Source organism: Prinia subflava, chromosome 18 (assembly GCF_021018805.1).
Source record: "Prinia subflava isolate CZ2003 ecotype Zambia chromosome 18, Cam_Psub_1.2, whole genome shotgun sequence".
Classification (NCBI taxonomy): Eukaryota; Metazoa; Chordata; class Aves; order Passeriformes; family Cisticolidae; genus Prinia; species Prinia subflava.
The window spans coordinates 1537538-1553359 of record NC_086264.1 but is presented as its reverse complement, the minus strand read 5'-3'; the positions used below and the strand labels follow the sequence as shown (position 1 = coordinate 1553359).

Sequence of the window (15822 nt, the reverse complement as noted above, 5' to 3'; positions counted from 1 at the left end):
TTTTCCTTGAATATACCTAAAGCAGCCACTCTGATGGGAAGGTAAGAGGGTCATAATCCCAAAATCACAAAGGTCTCACAAAAGCAGGAACGCTACGGCCTGACAAGAACTGGAACTCCCACCTGGAAGTGCACTTTTACTAGCTGGTAAAGCCAGGCTGTCACTAATAAGTTAATTTTTTTCTGGGTCTAGGATCCACCACCATTCTGACTTAAGCCAGTGATTACAAACAGAGCAGCAACAAGCATTTCTGCAGGCCACAGGAGGCTGGAAAGCTCCTATCTGTTTGCTACTAAATCAGTCTGGAAGGGAAGTTAAAGAAAATGAGATCATCCAAAATCTCCCCACCCCCAAGCACGCCATCATGTTTGGATTGAGTTATTGGAAAAAAAATACATCAAGTTTTGCAATTTAAGGATCCATTCCAGCCCATAACCACCTTCCACATCTTGCTGCTCTGCTCCTGGCATCCTCTTTTCTGCACATGGCATTCTGCTCGGATTTCACCACAGTCTTTCATTTAATTCTTTGGGTTTTTTTGGCTTTTGCCACAAAGCTGTAACTGAAGGAGGATGGTTTTCTGCTTCCTCAAGTTTTCACTTTCCCAAATGAAACTGGGCACTACAGCTTGGCACAAACACTTTTTCTCACACTGTTTTTTCAATTCATCCTGGATTTGCCGGAATAAGAAATCCACACATGGTCTGCAGCAGGCAACAGCTGGATTTAATGCGTTCCCAAAGAAAACGTTGCTTTGTGTGAAAAGCAATAGAAAGCAGCCCTTATTCTATCAGCTTGACCAGCTACAATCCAGGTTTTTTCAAGCCTTTTTGATGCTAGAAGCATAGGACTGCATGTACGGTGTGGACAGGAACTACTGGAGCAGCTGGACAAATCTGACATCCTTCCATTTAAACTCATTCCACGTTACCCAGCTGCCATGCAAGATTTACAGACTGGACAGAGATTTGTCAGTCTGCTGTTGTACAACTGTGACACAGGAAAATCCAGAAGGGCAAAATGCGTAGAAAATGTGGGCTCTGCATCTTTGAAACTCATCCTGCTCTCTGAGCTTTTGGAGCAAACCCCCTTGAGTTCCTTTATGACAACAACACAGATTTTATAAAGTCAGACAAGAACAGTTTGTTTGGGCGTGAAGGTTGGCAAGAAAGGCGACAGCATTCACCAGAAATTCTTCTCCTAGGAGAAAATTTCTGGTCCCCAGAACTCATTCAGAAAGAAAAACTAAAGCCCAAGAATCTGTGCCACAAGAGATTATAGCATGTTTTACTGCCTTAGCCCACATCATTTTTTTCTCTGCCTCACAAAGGATCTGATAGTTCAGACTTCCATTTGACTTCAAAATAAACCATCTTCTTTTCCTTGAGGATCATGAAGCTCAAGTGCCCAAAAGGTAAGCTGACAACAGGCTCTGGAAAAGCCTTCTCTTTTGGAGCCTCGCAGTAAAAGAAAATGATGCTTCTTTCCTTGCCAACATACTTTAAAGGCAGAGAGCTTTCCTGCAGCAGATGTCTCTAGCCATTTGCATATGTACACAGTTAAGAAAGAGGGAATGCTCTCTCAGCACACTTTTCTTCAGAAAGGTTTCAATCCCAATGTTAAAGCTTGTCTAGAAGGAACTGGACTCCTCGGGTGAATGTGGTGAGAACACATTACAAATTCCTGCTTTTTAAAGATGTTTTGTAGACCAGCCATGATCTGGAGGAGAGAGGGGTCTGTGTGCCAGCGATCTCAGAGCAGCTGGCCTTCTGTCACTAAAGCGCGTGGCATGCAAAGGCTACTGTGCTTCCCCAGAAGCTCTCCATATTCTGCTGATGAGAGATGGGAGGCTGCCCTCATGCCCTGTCCCAAAAGCTCTGGATGACAGAGGAAGACCACATATTCAATGAACACACACAGTGCTTGAAAAGCACCTTTTGTTCTCCCTGTACTGCCCAGCGCTGGACAGCCAGGTACTGGCCAGCCTCGAGCAAATTCCCTCTGGTGAGCACGAGCTTGTTCTTGCACGCAGGTGAAGCCAAGTTAAAAACAGAAGAACCAAAGGGACAAACAAAAAGAGGGAAGCATTTACATTTCGGCTGCTGGCGGCCCCGCGGGGCAGGGATGCTGCTCCGGGAGGGCGGCGGGGCAGCAGCACTCACCTTGAGGTCGCGATGGACCACGCCCATCTGATGGCAGTGCAGCACGGCCTCCAGGATCTGCTGAATGCAATGACTGCATGCAAACACCATGGGCGCCCGTTAGTTCCAGCAGCAGGCGAAGGGGCGGCGGCCGAGGGCGCGGCCGGGCGTGCAGCGCCCCGGCCCGGCCTGCCCTGCCCGCGCCGCCCCGCTCGGAGCGCGGCGGCCTCAGGCTCCGCGGGGCTGCCCTCAGGGACGGCGGCGGGGCGGCTGCCTCGGCTTTGCTTGCAAATTTACACCAACGTCTTTTTGAATGATCATTTTTAAAAGGAAGAAATTTTGCCGCTAATTCAAGGTCGTAATAAATATTTGGCATCCTCTGTGCTTTCTCCTCCTCGCTTACTCAGAGCCCTCACAGAGGTATTTGGTCAGAAATGGCAGCGACCATGGAGGGAGTCCCCGAGCCCCTCCGAGGCAGGTGCTCCGGGTCAGTAATTGGCTCGTGGCCGCCTGGTTTAGGCGGCAGTGAGGGGCCGTGCCTGAGGGCTGGCCGATGCCGCGGGCCGAGCGCAGCCGCGGCGGTCCCGTCTGCAGGCTGACATACAGCACAGCCGGGCTCGGCTCCCTGCGCCCGCCCGGACACTGCGGGGCACAAGCCGGCCCTCGGCACAGGCGCCTCGGGGCCGTTCCCCTTTTGCCATGATGTATATTAGGCCTGCAGACTTGCGAACGGCAAAGTGGCGTCATGCATTACTGGCCGGAGCGGTCGCTCGGAGGGTGCACAGGACAGGCAAGGGAACGTGGCACACATCCCACCCGCTGCCCCTACCCAGCGCAAAGAAAACCCCAAAGTTCTCAGATCCGACTGATGGGCACCAGATACTGACCTTCAGGTCTCTGTGAACTATGCCATTTAGATGACAATGATTAACACTTTCTAGAATCTGCTGTATACAATGACTGCAAAGATACAAGGGCAGAATGGAAGGGAGAACATTTTAAAGGCACATAATCACATTAAGTACAAAATAAAATAAAACTTAAAAGAAAAAGGTAAAGAACAAAAACAATTTTACACTTCTTGACAAGTCTCGTTTGCAGTTTGAACTGGAACAACAACATTGCTGAATATAGAGATATTTCCAGCTCCAACGCATCCAAAAAACAAAAAAAACCAAAACCAAACCAAACAAGACATTGAACATGGAACATATGACACCTGTGAGACAGAATCATCAGACCGTATTTTCATTCAGCAGTATGGAAGCTTTTTCCAGTTTCCAAAAACTGCCACAGGAAAAATAAAGTGGAGGAAGTAAAACAATTAGTGGCATGTTTTGGTTTTCTTAATTTTTTGTGGTGAAGTTAACATTCCAACAAGGACTGAAACAAGAAAAATGGTCAGAAATGAGATGATATACAGAAGACAAATGAAACAAAAAAAGTCAAAAGCTAAGGAAAAGCAAAACATATTTCATTTTGAATTGGATTCTTTGAAACTATTAGTAAAATAAAGTCAAGTCATTTAAAAAAGTGGCATGCATTTTTATTTAAAACAGTGTCCAGCTCTAGTTTTGTTAGGAGTCTCTTTGGCAGTGAAAATCCACATTAAAAATTTAGACAAATGTTTTAGTTTGGTGCTTTCAGTAACTGTACTAGCACCTATTTTTCCATACCCAGGTTTGCAAGTTTTGGCCAGCCTATGATGCCAAAAAGCACAACTAAAATACCAATATTTTTGAGCACTACAACTTTGTCAGATTTTTTTGGCACTACAAGAGCTTGGAATTTTTTTTAGAGACACTGTTGTGTCACAAGTGAGTGATGATAAGTAATACCCAGTAGTCAAGATGCTGCTCATCCAAAACCTTTTGACCATGGAACTCAGAAGGAATGGTCATAATCAGTAACTGGAGCCCAAGCCTGGAAACCCTTTCTCAGGCAAGTAGTTCACAACTGGCTGCACTGTCTGAGTACAGACTACTGGCGTGAGCAAGGGCTTGCAGGAGCAGACCAGTGTGACATCCTGGGAGAGGCATCCACAGACAACAGCAGCTACTGCTACAGGGATACACACATACACACACTAGATATATTTTATATATTTATAGATATATAAAATATACAAAATACAGAGATGCATCATAACTAGGAATTGCACTTATTTGGTCGAATTTTTACTGAAAATATAAAATGTGTATATATATATATTATATATATATACACACATATATATGTACAGCCCCTTCCAATATATCATAATTCTAGAACAGAAGAAATCATCATTGCAATTTTTCCTTTTAATTCCCAACTACCTTAAAAACACACAAGGACACCATATACTGGCCTTTGGCATCAATATTAGACATTTGCTTCAATCACAGCAGGAAAAGAAATGATTTTATTTTTTTTTAACATAGCTCCTCTTTTTCCACCCCACCTAAACCCTATTGCTGTTTTCTCTTCTACAGGTTGTTTTGCTATGTGTAGTTCTTTACTTAAATGCCTCAGGTATTGATCTTTCTACCATTTCTACACATGCAGTAAGATCTGGAGGTGGAAGCTTCCTAATATTCAAAGTAACTTCTTGTCTGTTCTTTATTATCCCACCACTGTTGTTAGGAATACTTAGTTCTTTCCAGTCACCTCCCAATGACCTCCAAATGCAAAGGCATAATTTAAAATTGCACGTACCAAGTATGTGTTACTGGGGAGGTGTGTTTGGTGTTTGTAAGCACACAGAAACATAAGGATTCTTCAAATTTATTTTGAGATCGATTTCTGTGGGGAATGTGGTGATAGAACATGTTTTCTTTAAAGTAATTGACCACAATGTTTAGGATTCTTAATTTTATGACAATATTTAAGATTATTATTATATGAGGACAAACATGAGATAAATGGCCCTGATACTTTATGCATGCAAATTATGATAATTGTCAACTTATTATTCAAGTTTTTCAACAAGCACTTGCAGAAAATTGCCAGAGATTTCCTATTTGAGCTCAGACTATGAGATGCACAGTATAATTGCTTATTGATGAAACAGAACAAAAATTTTCTAATTGGAAATTAGCACTTCTGGACTGAGGACAAAAAGTAGTACTTAATGCAAAATTCTTTTAAGACAAACTTATGCTTCAAACTTTGATCAGCAAATGTAAGAATCCATGGATGAGATACTTGAACTGTTATGTCTAGTTTGCAGAGGAAACAATGGGTAAAATTTCAATTGAGATCCAATTGCAGCTTTTTTAGATCAGCAGATACCAAGACTTCCCACGAGTTCTCCATCACACAGTCGTGAGCTCAAACTGCCAAAGTCTGCCCTTCTAGGTCTAAGAGAACTCCTGGAGAAATCCCAGAGTCTCACAGACTGTACTGGGAAACTGATGCCAAACACCAGGATATATTAAAGTAACTATCCTAGAATTGTCAAAGGCAACATTAGAAAAACAAATTACTTACCTGGCATCTGCTTCACTATAATACTCCCTTGCAACTATATCTTCAAACAATTCACCTCCAGTGACTCTGTTACAAAAAGCAAGATGGGGAAAAGGAGATTTCAGAAGTGAAAATGTGCACCTTAAATTAACTTGACAGGGAGAAGTCAGAGAGGAGTAAGTGAAATATCTGTACAGAAATGCAGGAGGTTTTGCAGCAAGGTGCAGGAACTGAAGTGGAAGGTTTGTCCATCCAAATCATTACATGAATAAAATGGATGTGGTGGAAGTGCAAACATAAATAGAAAACAAAAGCCAAGGGCCAGACATCAGTTATGGATGTCAAAAGGAAATAGTAAAATCTACAAGGATAAAGGGAACTGACCAGCCAGGAAAATTGTGGCTGAAGTTCGGTACAGTTCAGGATAATCTGAGTACTGCAATATCAGGCAAAGGTAAGAAATGCTGAAATACAACAATGCTGAAAAAGGAAAAGGGTCTTTCAGTGTAGGTCAGATCACAGCAGAGATGCACCCAGATACCAGAGGGGCTGGCTTTTTGTGCTGTGGCTAGAAAAAGCATCACTGAGTCAGAAGGGGAGTATCAGTAGAAGCAGGGTACCTTATTCAGTTTAACAGCAGATTTTTCCTAGAAAATTTTCATTTATCTTTGTGGAGAAAGTAGGAATAGCTTAGTTAAAGTGCCACTGAAAATAAGTACAAGGGAAGAACTGTATGATCTTGGGGCCAGTAACAGAAGTGGCTGTGCATTGTTGCAAACTCTGGAGCTCATTGTACAACCAGCAATTTAATGGTAGACAGTGATTAAAAAGAAATAAAACTGTGTTTTTACATCCCAAAGATCACAGTCTAGAATGAGCCCTGAGCAGGATGATGCCACAATCTTGGATTGCATCTGAAATAGGGTGACAGCAATGTCCTCAAACGCAGCAGTAGATTCCCTCCTCACATTGTACCAGCTCTGGTCACTCCAACTCAGAAAAGGGAACTGGAAGTGCAGCATGAATAGAAAAATTGCTACCAGGCTACCCAGACACTCACTCATCACACCTCGTCAGAGAAACAAACCCAGTTTAGCTGGGCAAAACAAAGGTTAAGAGAGATAAAAATAAATACTGAAGAAGAGCATAAGCCTGGATCTCCCCAGAGAGGAGTTGTAAGGGATAACATTGGTACGATAACACATAGGCATACAATACCTGTGAGTAAATACAAGGTTAAAATCAGGAGAAGTTTTCTAGCAATCCCTGTAAGATGAAGATTAATGCGCTTTTCAATCGTGTCATAACACTTGTCTGCCTGTGTCACCAGAGGGGACTCAGTGCAAGAAGACCCTTCCTGTAATACAGGCTGATAGACTGGCACAGCTAAATGCAGCTGCTCACGTATACAGGTGCTTTCATAAACAATTCCTAATGAGAGATCAATGTTTGTGTTACATTACTGGTTACAAATGCGAATATTAGCACATTATATCTCCAATAAACTCCCAAACATAAAAGCTTGACTGTGCAACAATATACTTAAAGATTGAGATGCTTAAAAATCTATACAACATTTAACACTATTACTATTGAATACAATTAAGTTTATTATGATTAAAAAATTAAAAGTGAGAACACTTGGCATGTTCAGAACTGTCACATCCACTTGCAAACTGCTGTACTAACACTTCCTTGAGGAACCCAGTTTTCAGTCACACTAAATGATGACAGAAATGCCCTGCTCAACCAGCAGCCCTGCTCCTTTCTTGGAGAAGGCCAGTTCAAGAACTTGATTTTCATGATTTCATTTATATATTTGGGTTACACCATCCTTTTCCTGAGTTTGTACCTTACTGACTCTCAACGTAGAGACTTTCAGGTAACAGAATGGTATTTTGTGCAAAAGTCTGCAGTAAAATCTTGAGGACATAAAGTAGCTTGTTGTCTAATTTGTATTCTTTTTCTTTTTGTCTTCTACCTTCCAGAGACTGGCTTTGGTTGCTGTAGCACAAAATGTTTGATTGATGCATATTTTGACAGTCTTTCATAACTCCTTTTTGCATATATATTTGTCTGCCACAGTTCTGGTAAAGAGGAATAATTCTCACTTTGTGATGAATGAAAACACAAAGCATCCTTTGATCTTACTCTTTCCTAAAACACTTATTTTTGATCCAAGCCAAAGAAAGAAAACAAGAATCTTTAGTCACCAAAGTGCCTTTCAGTGGAAGAGAATACCAAATTGATGTTTGTTCTTCTCCAGCACGGAGGGAGGAAGGGGATATGAAATCTTACTTGCTGACACTAAACATTTGCTTGGTATTCACAACCATTGCTAAACGATGGAAAGATTAAAGCAGGAACAGAGCAGGTGAATTTCAGTGACAACCAAACAAGCAGTCAGCAATTCCCCTGCACTGTCACTCCAAAAGAAACCCTAGGAACAGCTCTCCCCAAAGAGCTAAATGGCCACAAGGAAGGCAGCGCAGGGCACGAGGAGAGCACAGAACCCTCTGCGCGTTCTGAGCCTCTGGGCAAGCCACGGGAGCCGTGCTGGTGGCCTTGGCTCGCTGACTGTCCCCAGGCAAGGTGCCCCTGCAGCAATAAAGGTCACGGGCACCACAGTGCAGGACAGCCTGCGGGTCCCAGGCTCACTCACAGACAACCCTGGTCCTTCACCACAAAGCCACACGAGCCGGTGCCCAGGTAGTGCCTCCCCGCAGGAGGCAAACGGGAAGGGATCTCAACGCTTTTCTGAAACACAGACACACCTGGATCCTGGGGAGTCGCAGCTCATGACAGCCCATTCATTGTAGAAGCTCCAGTAACTTCCAGGACACAGCCTAAAAGCTGCTGGTTTGTACAAACTGCTGTGGTTCTTTTATGATTTTTCAGAGCATACTCAAGTGGCAACAAATAAAGCACATGGGTTTGTTTACACAGAAGAGGTACAATCAGCATGTAGAAACACCAAGGCCGCCTGCACCACTGAGAAAAACTGCTGGGTTATGTTCGCAAATATAGGAGAATAACAAAAAGAAACACACAAATTAGCACAGACAGCTAAACCAGCCTCTGATGATGATCACACTGGTGTGGTTTCCTCTTAGCTTAGATTTATTTCAATTGTCTTCATAATGGAGCTGCGAGGAAGCATCTTACAGTGGCCATAGAATTATTAAATTCATCTGTGGCCTTTCTACTTCTGAAATAGAGGCTCAGGCATTTACCTGAGGCAAACACTGTTTTGCAAATTGGGCTATTTTTTTGTATTTTCTGTTTATTCTACACAGTATGCACTTAGAATCCAAAAGCAAGGCCAGGATTCTTAATGTACCAATTGTTGCATCTCATGAAGTGCATTAAAATGGGAGACACTGAAATAGAGAATCTCATTGACTTGCACAAGAGAGTCTTCAAGTGCTACAGCTGTTTCCATTCAGATACAGCAATTAATACTGACAGAATTGATTGGATGTGAACTCATCTAACATCGTTAACACTGAAGACAGTCTCATTAGTGCCTAGCAACTGAAATGGTCCAACAGATGCAAATCCTGACTGCAGCTGCCTTAGCCAATAGGGAAGGGGAGCAAAAACGTCTTGAAGTCCATTATTAAATTACTCAAGTTCATTGTTCAGTACCCATTTTCCACACGGATTTCCAGATTCCCACCTTCCCATTTGACACACACCTGTTCACCCAAATGCACATCTGTAACACAGTACACTAAACACTGTTTCTTTCTCCAGATAAAAGCACAGCCTGAGGTACACAAGTGAAGCAAAAGGCTGCAGACATCTCTACGGCATTTAATCCAAAGAGATGATTAGAAATTCAAAATATAAAGCAACAACGATTGTTTTTCCTATCCACAGAAAGGGCAGTCTTCTCCTTCACTTTCTTACGTGGGATGAAGTCTGAAAGAAATTTGTGAGGAAACAGTCGTACCGAATCCCACACAGTCTGAAAGAAATCATTAAGAAAATGACATGATGGCGTGTGTGGGTGGAGTGACAGTGTTACACCACAGTCAGGCTCCTGCTGAGTAAAAATCCCATAAAGAAAAGCAGGTTCTTGGCCTGTGTGTTCAAGAAGTGCATATGGTACCTTTTTATCATGGCAGCTCTTTCATGTACTTGTCAGCAGGGCAGTAACCACATGTTTGTAAAAGGCGAAGTTTCACTAATAAATAACGTTAGTGAGCATTAAAGCAATGATTTCTAATCTGAATGTGAAATATTAACTGTGAACACACATTCTCGGTAATTTGGCAAAAGCTCCTCAAGAATGCAACCTGTTGCTTCTCCAAAGACAACGATCAATCAGCAAAGTCACTGCCTCTGCCATTTAGACATTTTCTTTTTTGCAAAATGAATAATTTTTACAAAACCCTCAAACTACATGGTCAAAACACAAAAGCTTTATAAATATGTTTGAGGCTGTTCCTGTTTGTCCTGAATGGGTCCGACAGTGAAGGGAGGAAGTTCCAGCCACGGCAGAACACTTCCTGTGGAATCCAGTTTTCTGCCAAGGCAGTATCTTTGGGTTAGGCATTAACATTTTATTGCAGAACACGGACTTCTATTTGCTCCCTTACTATCGAGATCTAGATACTGTTATCTACAACTGTGAAGTTGTTCAAATGTTCTAGTTCACATCACAATCATAACCCCCTGAGATAAGTCTGGCATTATATATTAAATTTAAGGCAGATGTGGACTAACTGCAATTACAGTATGCCACAGTTTCTCACAGTACAGCAGTACAACAACAAAATAAAATAAATAGCTACTGTTTTTTAAAAGAGATATTGTCCCTAGAAGTAAGAATTCTACATGCACTTCTTTGAAATATTCTGAATTAAGCAGCTTTTTCCAATTCTACACAGAAAGGTTTCCTTTGTAGCCCTTAAGGAAAAAAAAAGAAAACAAACCCCAGTGCATGTCAGAGAACAAATATGTGTGCTGTGCCCTGAAGCCATTTCCAAGCCAGCAGTCACAGCACTTACCTGGGACAGGCACAAATCACATACAAGCTTCTCTTGAGCCCAGTTAGGATTTGAGTCCTGAATCCCAAATGCTTGCACTGCAGACAGACTATTTAATATTTGTGTATTTCTAGTCTGAAATCTAGTGCTGAAGCAGTCCTTACAGATTTCCTTAAAAAAAGTTACATCAGAAAGTAAACCAGAATGGAACCTGACCATAAAAGCACATGACTGCTTGTGTGCAGGAAGATTCAGGTTCTAACTTAGCCATGCTGAATGCAAATGCTTCTGTTTGTATGCTTAGCAATGAGCTGTTTCCCATTTCTGGGGAAATAATGTATCTGCATTCTACCCAGCAAAACCTTGGGGGGCCTAAGAAAGCTCTTCGGGTAGGCAGGTAGGTGGGTGTGTTGTCTGTTAAACCATAAACTGCCCTGAAAAGATTTACAGTTTAAAGAGATAACTGTACTTAAGTAAGTCAGTTTTGCAAGATAATTCCTATTATTCAGGTTTGTCCATATCAAAAACCATAAGCAGTAACTCTTCGAGTGGAAAAGTTTGCCCATCCCAGGGAAGAATGAGGAAATCAGATCTCTTTTCAAGTGAACAGCCTGAGACACAGGGTTCATGCTGTCACCATCCCTGCCTTCCACTAAACAGCCTTATCTGGAAAAAACCAGCTCCATACAGGCCCAGTGGCTCCATGAACAACTCATGGGACTTAAATTCCTGACGCAAAACAGGATCTCAGTAGGAAACTTCCTTTCTATATGCTGGGCACTTTACATTCTGAGTGGTGCCAAAATTAAACATTATAAAGCAGTAAGCTATCAATCAGGAATGAAAAAGCAGTAAGATACCAATCAGGGAGCCTAAAAGAATCTTTCCCTCTCTAAACTCAGGCTTACCTTTTCAATGCAACAGTGGAGATTTTTTGTAGAGAAATTAGTGTTCCACATGCTTTTTCAATCTCTCCTTTAGACAACTGGCTTGCAGGAAGGACTTTTTTCTGATTCTATCTTTGTTTCATTTTGGCAGGAATCACACAACCTTTACTTACATACCTACACTTTATATTAAAATCCACTCCACCAGTGGATTTCACTAGTTTTTGATATGGAATCTGTGGATACTGACAATGGTCTGAACTGTGGGCATCAGGCAGCCGCAGTGTCTGTGAAACCATTCCCGTACCACCTTCACACAGGCCTGAGAAAGTGGCTGGGAAATCCTAAGGAGGAATCCGTAACAATCCTTGGGAAGTGAAAATCCATCAGCAGGTGGTGTTTTCCAATGTGTTAACTGGCAAGGATGTTTACAAAGAGCTGTGGGCTCTGAATGACCAACCATACTCATTGTACTGAAGTCCTGTATAAAAGGAGGACTCAGAAGAATAAAGACTGCTCTCATTTTTGCTCTACAGAGTCATGTCGTTACTCCATGCCGTCCGTACTCAGTAGCGACACGGAATCCTCACAGTGACACTTACAAATGAGTTCTTGCACATGCAAATGAACAAATACATTCTTGTCCTTCCAGCTGTTTCCAATCTATGTGTCCAGCTCACTGCACCAGAACCATGCATTTATCAGTGAGCTGGCACTGGCATCTCCAAGTTTGAACAGCACATCCCCAACACGCTAAACAAATGCAAAACAAATACTTACAAGTCGAAGACTAAGTAATGGAATCCTTCTTCTGATATGCTGTCATGGAGCCGCACTATGGAAAGGGGGAAGAAAAGAAACACCAGTCAGCTTTTCCATGTCTTTGATGGCTGTTGCTGGTTTGGGGGAGAAGGGGGGTTATAGTTCTACTGCAGAGCTGGTATTGCATCTCTGTGTCCTCAGCTGTGGGTTTGGGGCTTTGTTTTAAATCCTCTACCCTCACAATTGCCTTTTCCATAACCCTTACTTTCCTAACGTCATACGACCTTTTTCTCAGCAGTATTGCATCTTAGAAGTTGTAAATAAAGCAGGATAAGGAAAATCCCCCCACAATGAGTCACAAATTTCAGCAGGGTAACAACCCTCCAGAGCTTGTTGACGGTTTCTCAGATGTACTGTGAAGAGCTGCAAAGAGAGAAATCTCCTGGCCAGCGTGGAGCATCCTAATTAAGCCCCCATGCCGTGTTTACACACCCCTCTCTGTGTCCAGATCCAAAGCTTTCCCTCAAAATGTGCGAGTCAGCTGCAGAATCTTCTCTTTGAATTTTAAGAATTCATACCACATGATGGTACAAATATGAATTAAGTCCTGCAATTCTCCTTAATTACTTTAAATGAAATTGCAATTTCCAAAGGTAATACAGGAAGCTTTTTCAGTAGCTTAATCCAAATAATTATCACTTATAGAATCCAATGAAAAAATCAGGATACCCTAAAAGTGATCTGTGTTCAAAGCTGAGCTGAGGAAGAAAATGTAAAAGAAAAGAATTTTCAGATCTCCCCAGATGGTAACTTTCTGCATTAATCATTTCTTATACATGACAAATAAACATGACTTTTTAACTTAATAATATTTAGCCCAGAGAAACATCTTGTGTTTACACAATACTGAAGAGAAAACCAGCTCTTGGCTGACTCAGTATGCAGAGCTCGTGATGATTCAGAAGAGCCAAGTAGGTCTAAATCAGAGTTTGTGGTTTTGGCAGGTTCTGTATTTCAGATTAGTCCATGTTTTTATGAAGGGCCAGCCAACACCAGTCTCCACCCTCCCAAAAAACCCCCAAACATCTCCAAACCAGCTTTCTGTCTGCCTGCACTGACCTGAGCTTTCAATATCCCCAGTGTCTCATCTTTAAAGCAAACCACATGTGGGATGAGACACCACATCCCGGCTTAGAAGAGCATCCTCACATTTCTGGCTGGGACAGAGACCCCTGAAACATCTGGCTGTTGGGCACATTGCTTTGTACAGCAGGATCACTCACCAAATGGGGTTTAGTACAGACCCTTGGGTATGTCACACATGCTGCACAGCCCTAAACCTATAAAATTTGGAGTGCAGCTGGTCTGCTTTGCATATACATCTACAAACAAGTTAACAACTCTTTAAGCTTTAATATACAGCAAATGATACCTTTTGATAGAAGAGTCCTGTTCACGATATAGACCAGTAAGGACTCAAAGCATGGCTTTTCCACTTCAGAGCACCCTTCTGCTCTGTCATACCCCTGTTACCAAGCAGCCAGGACGGCACCATGGGAGGGGCTTCTCGAGCTTTGGTGTCTGCCTGAGGCAGGAGGTGCTCTCGCTTTGTCACTTCCTTCTCTAGAGCAGGACTTGGTTCCTGCAGAACCACAGATGTGTCCCTTTGGACTAGAAAGAGGCTATTTGAGACGACGGATGTTTTGCTCAGCCTGGGGAGACTAATTCCTTGCTAGCCAAACTTGGGTCTGACATGTCTTCAAGGATATCTTCTTCAAGGATCACATTCTTTCTTTTCCTCTCCTCCCAAATATCTGAACCACAGAAGTGAGATGGAACAAATCCTTCTCTGAATCAGGATCATATGCTCCTGATTGTTTCTGAAAAGGAAAACAGGCTGAGGCAGCCAGGGAAGATGAGAGCTGCCTTTTGGCAAGTGCTTATGTTGGCATCTCTGGTCAATCCAGGCACGTGGTTATGTCTGAAGTGAAAATGCCAAGTGAGGGCAGAGGAGACCCATCCCTGGTGCAGACAAGGCTGAGTGCCCAGCAAAGGGCGCACGATGGCACCGAGGCCAAGCCAGCACGGCCCAGACATTCTGCCTGCTCAGCCTGCCCTGGCAATGACACGGCATGCCACGATGACAGCTTGAGCAGATCCTCGCTAAGTTTATTGGGGATGCACTACAAGAGGTGTTTGTGCACTCTCTGCAGACAGATCCAGTTCTTCACACAAACCTGTCAGGCAGGATTCAGGCATGACAAACCAAAAGGCAGCAATTACAGAGATTATTCATCCAATACAATAACTCCCATCAGAAGCTCACACTGCCATTCCTATTTCTCCAGAATCACCAAGCATTCATCAGCAGTAACAATTCCATTTATCTTTTCTGAAAGGATTTCAGTTAGACAAAATCATTATTAACTACAGGTATTTCATCAATGTTGTTATCAGCAAACACACGAGAGGGCAAAAGGAAACAGGCAGCTCCTTTTCCTCCTGCCTGCTGCAGCCCTGTGGCCACTCTTCTCCGCTGGGTTCCAGAGACGGTGCTCAACAACCTCAGACAAAGTCCTTGCTCCTAGGCAAACCCCTTGGAATGCCTGACAGGACCCCAGGGAGCTCAGAGCCCTTCCTTTTGCAGAAATACTGTAAGCACACAAAACACCAGCGATACCCACATTTGGCTTCAGCACCGATTCTCACCTGAAATACTTTCCAATCATCACACTGGAAATACTCTAACTATAATTTTATGGAGAACTCCTATTAGCTTGATTAGCTTCCATTTAGCCATTAGCGTGGGCCAGCTCCAATCTGACTGAAAAGGAAAATGATCTGCTTTATGTGACTTTTTGTGCTGAACTGCGCTATTTTGTGCCTATCCCATCGAAAACAGCTTGATATAATGGCCAAATAACTTTGTAATCTCCATTTTGAATTTCTGCCTTTAAAGAAAAAAAATCAAAACACTAGTAATTCCACATACTTCCACTGAAAATTAATTTTTCCAGGAAAGGAGTCAAGTCAAACAGTAGACAGAGAGAAACTCTTGATGACAAGGATATTTAACCACATTTAAACCTCTTGCCTAAAATATTTGTGTGAAACTGCTCATGTGATCATTTTGCTAAATTTGGTATCTGAATTAGCTCATGTTACAAAGACAAATCATTGGAGAAGACTGAACTTCACACCAAGGTTCTGTGGCATGGTCAGCACAGCAGCTGCAGAGATGTGCACTGAGGTGCCAGAGTGATGCTCCTTGGAAAAAACTCTCTGTGCAATCCCATTATTGTGTTTATGAACAGAGCATGGAAAGGGATTAACAGAGTCAATGGTAAAGACATTCATTTTCCCTGTGCTACTAAAGATTAAGATCTGTGGATCCCCAGAGGCACTGATCCTGTAACTCTGTGAAGTTTGATGTCTCAAATTAGTGCACCACTAGGAAGTTACAGGGCAAATTCACCAGTAGTACAGGTTTAAAATGGGTTTGCAAGTCACAAAAACTTATCTCATATTCACTGAAATATGCAAATTACTTCTTCAAGTTTCTGCTTTCCTGCAATGATGAAAAAGGGAAAA

The 15822-nt window shown here is 42.5% G+C and overlaps 1 protein-coding gene across 20 annotated transcripts in view; it reads right to left on the bottom strand.

Moving 5' to 3' along the window:
- Positions 1–15822, bottom strand: part of CAMK2D (calcium/calmodulin dependent protein kinase II delta) — a 121912-nt gene that overhangs the window by 41217 nt on the left and 64873 nt on the right. For 12 of the 20 annotated variants that reach the window (XM_063414966.1, XM_063414947.1, XM_063414949.1 and 9 more), the window contains exons 5-7: positions 12250–12304; positions 5610–5675; positions 3029–3101 (exon numbers count right to left, since the gene is read on the bottom strand). In XM_063414966.1, the coding sequence (XP_063271036.1) occupies positions 3029–3101; positions 5610–5675; positions 12250–12304 (194 nt within the window). Of the gene's footprint in view, positions 1–2162; positions 2236–3028; positions 3102–5609; positions 5676–12249; positions 12305–15822 lie in introns of those variants that run through there. The other 8 variants (XM_063414948.1, XM_063414950.1, XM_063414953.1 and 5 more) reach the window with 2 other exon arrangements.